Raw genomic sequence first — 6,523 nt, forward strand, 5'->3', positions numbered from 1 at the left:
TTACTTTCATAAAATATGAGCTCAACCAAAATTGTGAGGCACAGATCATTGCATTTCCAGTCAATTCAAATTCTGATTATTAGGTAAATAAAGATATAACTAGGTATATTCTGATCTACACTGATCACGTTTAAATTTAGTAATAGGCACCATTCCTGCTTCTTTCTCCAGGACAACCCTTCTCTTCACAAACATGAAGAGCTGGGGAGAATAATTAAAAACTTAATTTATCTTTTCACTGATACGTAGATAATGATTCCCAGAACCGTGGCAATAATAATTGCAGTGACCAAGAGGCAAAGTATTTTTCGTCTGTACTTGTTCTGAAAATAAAGGGGTCATATTAGACTGTGTTTATAAATTAAGAGAATGGCACAAATGAAAACTCCTCTTGGAAGGAGAACAAACAAATTTGACTTACTTGATATCCAGCTGCTTTCTGAAGTTCTTGTCTTCCTAATTCAACATTACCATGAACATTTTCAATGTTATCTTCAATGGAACCTGTATTTACAATCATGATTAGTTAATATTAAATAACAATTTTTCAAAGTGAAAACAAAAATTCGTGCACTTTTTCACTTACCAACAGTTTCACCCTGCTGATGCACCATAGCACTTAATTCCCTCATAATTTGATTGACATCGATAATATCATTCTCAATTGCTTGAATTCGTTGCACTCGCTCTTCCATCAAACCAGATTCAAATTCAAGCTCTCGCTGCTTTAGCTTTTGTTCTTGTTGCCTTCTTTCCATCGCTAGTAGTCGCTCTGATTCATCCTCAGTAGCATCAACATCAGGGCTTCCAGGAACAATTGCTGGTATGTGTAGCTTCATTTTCTCAGATATTTGCTAAAAACAGAAAAAAATGTTTGAAAACCTCAAGTTTGACTTCTTACTTTCATTGAAAAAGTTTCCCTTTCACAAGATAAAAATTATAGGAGGACAATCTATACCTTTTGAGCACTGCAGTAGTTCGTGACAGCCTGGGAGAATTCTTCCCTAAGACGCTCTGCTTGCAATTTCTGCTGTCTGTTTCCTCGCCTGACAACTTCAGTGTGACGTGCTAACTCATGTGTTGTTTGCTTAATTAACTCATTGCAACTAACATGAGTATTATGTCTGTAAGGAAAACGGTAATAAAGGGCTCAATCCTAACTTTTTTCTAAATACTTTAGATAGTAAATTAATACAATACATACATCTGATCTCGCAGGCCTTGAGTATCTTTAAAAGTACCAATGGAGCGCAACTCCCGTTCTACTTCTTTCCGCCCATTATTAATTTTGTAAATATTTGTTGTTATGTTTTCACAGAGATTAAACAACTCAGTTGGACTGAACTGAGATACATTACTGTCACCTGCTAGACCACCACCTGCAAGACCCCCTCCAGCCAGTCCACTCTGAGCAAGTCCCCCAGCAAAGGAAACAGCCGGTACTCCGTCTGTTGCTCCATAACGTCGCTGATTACCACTCCCTGCTAAGCCTTGATCCATTTTCTTGGCCCTGTAAACAAACAAGACAAGGAATGACTTTTAAAATTACAATAACTTGGAACTAAGACTGAAAGCTAGTGAATACAAGTTCCAGCAATATGTAAAATTCTAACAAAAAATATTTATGATTTATATGTAAGTGTATGATTACTATTATAAAAGAATGAAACGTAATGCATGATGACCATACTCATTAGTGTAACATTATATTTAGTACTATTTGGGTAACAGAAAGGATGGGTTAAGTGTCAGATTAGCAATAAATAAATACCATCAAAGAGAAAATCCAGGACAACTGTAAAAAGATGGTTTGACTACTATCCCTGCATACTGATGTCATTCTCCAGGAAATTGATAAGAAGTACTTATTATGTAACCGAACGATAGGTGGGTTCTGACAACACAAAGACCTCCAGGTTCCAGGAGAGTGCATGGGCTGAAAACTAGAGACTTGACTTACCTGACGAACAATCACTGTCATGCAAATTTGAGAGGATAAATGTACAGGCAGACTGGGACGAGCCGAAAACACCAGCTTCCAGGAACCGCAGTTACTCGACTCACTCCTTGTTCTTGTTACAACTTGACGGAAGATGGGCTGATTCAGCCCCCCACTCCCCCTTCCCCCACTCCGCCCCCTTCCACCTCCAGTCAGCCGGAGCTAGCCTCCGACCCCCCTGGCGTGGCGGACATCGGAACAACTGCTATCTGAAGATAACCGATTGGAAATTTCTGCGGATATTTTCCTCGGCAGCTGATATATTACATGTAAAATTCAACCAAGCACACTGTTCTGATGGTGTGTATTGGAAAAGGTAGCCTGTCGTCGAGTCTTACTGGAAACTGTGAACGTAAATTTGTCATATACTTCCCTATAGCCTCGCTGCAGGTCAGTCGAGGCTATTTCAAAACTTTTACTGTAATTCCCCCCTCCCCCTTCCCTTTCCTCCCTTCCCATATTTAACCTCGCTCCTCCCTTCGATTGGACAGAAACTTGTTTATTTTGTTGCGGGGAGCACGCAGACATTTGACAGTCCTTGCGAACCGTCAGGAACATTTACAGGTTTCTTGGCTGCTGCAGAGAGTCCCTTTGCTCACGTGCTGGTCCAATTATCGCCATGGAAATGGAGGTAGATTGTCAGGATTCGAGCCCCAGGGTTTTGGTCGAGTCGGCTCCGGGGAGCCCAGATAAATCTTCTAAAGAGCGTATGCTGGACATTTTGGACAAGATTGAACTGCGGGTCGAGCGTCTTCGACAAGAAGCCTGTCGCCTGGAGGAAGAGAAGGATAAGGTTCTGACTACTCTTGTTGCCCTACGCAATTCTGACATGCTTCAAAATCTAGGTGCTGGTAAGTCATTTATAATAGTAAATTCTTTATGCGCAATGAACACTTTGATATTATCTAAATTTTAGCCAATTTACATTTCACCTTTTTATGAGGCTAATACTACAATATACATGTGTCTTTCTAAAGTCAGAAAGTTCAGTACTGTACCGTTCTTTGTTTTCTAATTGCAGGAGAGCGTGAAGATGTCCTCCGTTACGCTGATCGAGTTACTTCTAGATGCCTGACTGTTGAGGTGCCCATGAAAATTGAAAGGGATGAAGCTCAGGAGGAGTCTCTACATGTGGTTAGTTTTCTATTTGATTGAAACACATTCCTTTTCCATCAAATAAATATTCATAATAATAAAATGACTATTTGTTTTCCTACAGGTAAACAGCATGATAGATGCATTGGTGGTACAGCTTCGAGCAGACCCTGGTGGTTCTCGACAACAGTGCCTCACATATTTGAATGCTTGTTCTTCCTCTGTGGAGCAGGATGTTACTGATAAAACCTTTGAAGCTACTGTACTGGCATGTTCTGTTGATGATCAGAAACATATTCAAAAACGGTTGCAAGGTCTACTGAACTACATAGACAAGAATACCTAAAATTGATAGATTTTCTTAATCCATTGCATTTGGAATATCATGATCAGCTATCTCCTTCTTTGTGAGTGCTGGACATGTAACTGCTTTTCAATTGCATTTGAAATGCTGAAAATTCAGCTGAGCTGTTTTCTTCCATTGTTTTAGTTCTCTAAGCTCACAAAAAGTGCTTTGCTTTTATTTTCCAATTTCTTAAATATTGTGAGAATTAATTTACACCAGCCTTGTTCTCATATTTTGTAGGGTTGTGTTAAAAGGGCTAATCATTGTATTGCTAAAGAAATAATTCCATTACTACATATCTAACTTATTAATAATTTTGAGTGATAAATATCAATGACTCGTGTGATCTTTAGCCACTATGTTAAGATAGTTCACCCTCTTAATTTTCATTGTTTGAGTGTTCTGTTTCTTTAATTTTTTGTTAAGTTAAGTAAAACTAGGTCAATACCCAAATCATTTGGTAATGTTAGTGTTGGTATTGGTGTTGAATGGTATTGCAGACCAGTTTAAAATTTCAATGGGTCCAAAACTCTCTTTGAAGGCAAAAAGAGATCTTGTTTTCTCTCTTGCTCTATGAATAAAAAAAACCTGTAAGCTTTCAACTAAAGCACTTATTTTGTTCTGTTTCAGGAAGCACAGACTGATAAATATGGTATTTATAATTGGTCAGCAAATGGAAATAAGAATTTGTTTGCTCTCTGATTGTGAAGGGATTAAATTTAACTCCTCTTACTAGCGATTTATATTCTCTAATATAACTGGGAGATTTTCTCAATAACTGTGTTAATATGTGATTTATCTAGGTATCTTTCTCTTTCATTGTGAGTGTAATTTTGAAGATTTTTGTTCTGTGATACCTGTGGAAGTTAGTTAAAATGACCATGAAGAATTGGCCGTGGCCGTCAAGTAGGAGGGTGTTGGTTCTAGAGCAACTCAATTTTTGTGTTCATGTAGAAGTAGTATAGTTTGGTGGTCCTAGTCTTTTTATACACAGCTCAGGAATAAGTTCCTTCTCTGATTAAGTTGTGTTTAATAGCGTTTGCAATATGTTCCGTTCGCCCACTTATTTATCTAGATGATGCATTTCACAAGAGGCTGTATGTATTACATATCTATTTCATCTACCTCTCTCGTTTATTATGCTGACCATCGACCATGATGCTGTTCTGTTTTTGAACATGGTTGAATTCAATTTGTATGGCCTTTGTTTCTATAAGATTAGGACTCAATGTTGCCCTTCTTAACTGAATTTGCATTAATCTTAACTTTTCTCTTTTATGTTCATATTTAATTCATAAAAATAAAAATATGAAACTTTATTGAATTTAGTTTGTGGTAACTCTTACATTGAAAAATCTCACAAGAACTGTGGCAGGCAGTGAGATTGTTGATATAATCTTACACATGCCTAATTTTACACGCCATAGGGGGCACGCTGGATGCAACTGGGTTTAGGGCAAGGAGGTGTATAGGCTCGGGAGAGCTGAAGAGACTGTCTACACCAATTAAAAGTTAAGTAGATGGAATTTTAATTAGAAGTCATATAACTAATCTATACTTCTGGAGGCTTGAGTCGAGTCAGGTACGTATATAAGAGTAACAAATCAATGACAACTTTACCAATAATCATTTATATCCAGATATGTATCAAAGAAACAGACAATGTACAACATGCTTAAAAATATCCAGAGCAATCACAATGAGGAATGGACCACAATTCATGCATGACACTACATGACGTTTGGCCCATCATGTGAACCTATGAAGTTAACACAGGACGCACACACACATGCACACACTCTCTCACACTCACAACTACGCATACACACTGAGCACTGAAAATGAGCACCATCATCATAAAATTCGGCAAGCGTTCTTTAGAACATTTCTCTTGCGATGTCTTCTGGGCTTCCCGGAACGTAGGATTATCGTCCCATTCTGATGAGACTTTCCGTTTTGATTGGTTGGTCCGAAGGCACCTGCAACAGACAATGGTCGCCGTTAGTCACGTTCCTGCAGGGGGGGGGGGGGGGCATGAAACGTCACGGGAGAGATAGCCGGGTAAATGTGGAGTATGGATACGATGGACGTACTGATGGTGAGCGGGTGCAGCCCGTTCCCGTTCATGGCGTAGTCGTCGTCCTGCTGCCGCATCTCCTGGAGACAGCACGCGGCCAGGTGCCGAAACACGGCGTTGACGTTGACGTCCTCCTTGACGGAGGTCCGGATGAGCCGACAGCCCAGCGCCCTGGACAGCAGGTCCGCCTCCTCCCTGTGGCGGGGCAAAAGAGGGCGTTTGGAAATCCGGGGCCAAGATTCACAGAACCCACACTATACCCAGTCGACAACAACGTACGGGTCGACGACGCTCTGGTCCAGCAGGTCAATCTTGTTCTGCACCAGCACGGTGGGGATGTCCCCGCACTCGTCCTCCACCTTCATCTTCCAGGACGTGGCCGCCTCGAACGAGTCGCGGTCCACGGTGGAGAAGGCCAGGACGCACGCCTGCGCGCCCCGGTAGTAGGCCTTGGTGATGGCGTCGAACTCCTCCTGGCCCGCCGTGTCCCAGAGCATGAGGCGCACCTCCTCTCCGTCCAGCCTGCAACAAGGATACGAGACCGCTGTGAGTCATGGGGCCGCTTAGGGGGTCCTAGCAAAGGGTACTTCACTAAAAAAGAATTAGAGAACATCCGCCCCCCCCCCCTCCAAAAAAAAATCAGGGAAAATCTGACAAAATTAATAATCACTAAAATTCAGAGAAATCAAGAAAAAGCAGAAAGATTGCGTACGCTTTGAATTGAAAGTGAAGTACCCTTCGGGTACTAGGACATGGCGTGCGTCCATACGGCCTTAACGAGGTAATCCATCCTGAGCCCAACGGGCCGTGGGTCCCGGTGGGCCTCGGTGGGTCCCGGTGGGCCCCGGAGGGTCCCGCCGCAGAGTATTGACGGACTTTCACACGAGTCATCAGCCCAGCCCGCGGCCCAGCCAGCCGCGCGACGCCCCACTTCGACCACCACTCGGCTAATTGCGAGGAGGGAATTCCTTCGACGAGGGCCTCGGGCCTCAGGGAGGAGCCCCCC

General features: G+C 41.9%; 3 protein-coding genes across 3 annotated transcripts in view; 1 reads left to right on the forward strand and 2 right to left on the reverse strand.

Moving 5' to 3' along the window:
* Positions 1-53: 53 nt before the first annotated feature.
* On the reverse strand, positions 54-2,123 carry LOC113213529 (syntaxin-7). Its single transcript, XM_026432639.2, has 6 exons — positions 1,961-2,123; positions 1,205-1,510; positions 959-1,124; positions 587-854; positions 422-504; positions 54-323 (listed from the first exon to the last, which is right to left on the reverse strand). The coding sequence occupies exons 2-6, from the start codon at positions 1,498-1,500 to the stop codon at positions 228-230; spliced, it is 909 nt and encodes a 302-aa protein (XP_026288424.1). The 5' UTR covers positions 1,501-1,510; positions 1,961-2,123; the 3' UTR covers positions 54-227.
* A 320-nt stretch (positions 2,124-2,443) lies between these two features.
* Positions 2,444-4,764, forward strand: LOC113213547 (BAG family molecular chaperone regulator 2). The gene is made up of 3 exons (XM_026432662.2): positions 2,444-2,850; positions 3,021-3,133; positions 3,219-4,764. The coding sequence occupies exons 1-3, from the start codon at positions 2,619-2,621 to the stop codon at positions 3,438-3,440; spliced, it is 567 nt and encodes a 188-aa protein (XP_026288447.1). The 5' UTR covers positions 2,444-2,618; the 3' UTR covers positions 3,441-4,764.
* Positions 4,765-5,048: 284 nt separating this feature from the next.
* LOC113213539 (ras-related protein Rab-23) overlaps positions 5,049-6,523 on the reverse strand; it is a gene marked incomplete at its 5' end in the record, with an annotated part of 2,530 nt that continues 1,055 nt past the window's right edge. The window contains 3 exon segments of the mRNA XM_052266378.1: positions 5,049-5,419; positions 5,534-5,712; positions 5,797-6,039. Of these exon segments, the coding sequence (XP_052122338.1) occupies positions 5,295-5,419; positions 5,534-5,712; positions 5,797-6,039 (547 nt within the window).

Source organism: Frankliniella occidentalis, unplaced genomic scaffold, assembly GCF_000697945.3.
Source record: "Frankliniella occidentalis isolate FOCC.00 unplaced genomic scaffold, Focc_3.1 Scaffold38, whole genome shotgun sequence".
NCBI classification, from domain to species: Eukaryota; Metazoa; Arthropoda; class Insecta; order Thysanoptera; family Thripidae; genus Frankliniella; species Frankliniella occidentalis.

What these genes read in the sequence shown, in the direction of transcription:
- LOC113213547 (XM_026432662.2), top strand. Translation starts at nt 2,619, where the DNA reads ATGGAAATGGAGGTAGATTGTCAGGATTCGAGCCCCAGGGTTTTGGTC. An exon ending in GCTTCAAAATCTAGGTGCTG is followed by an intron (nt 2,851 to 3,020) that starts GTAAGTCATTTA and finishes TTCTAATTGCAG; the next exon opens with GAGAGCGTGAAGATGTCCTC. An exon ending in AGGAGGAGTCTCTACATGTG is followed by an intron (nt 3,134 to 3,218) that starts GTTAGTTTTCTA and finishes GTTTTCCTACAG; the next exon opens with GTAAACAGCATGATAGATGC.
- LOC113213529 (XM_026432639.2), bottom strand. Translation starts at nt 1,500, where the DNA reads ATGGATCAAGGCTTAGCAGGGAGTGGTAATCAGCGACGTTATGGAGCA. An exon ending in CAAGGCCTGCGAGATCAGAT is followed by an intron (nt 1,125 to 1,204) that starts GTATGTATTGTA and finishes TTTTCCTTACAG; the next exon opens with ACATAATACTCATGTTAGTT. An exon ending in ACTACTGCAGTGCTCAAAAG is followed by an intron (nt 855 to 958) that starts GTATAGATTGTC and finishes TTCTGTTTTTAG; the next exon opens with CAAATATCTGAGAAAATGAA.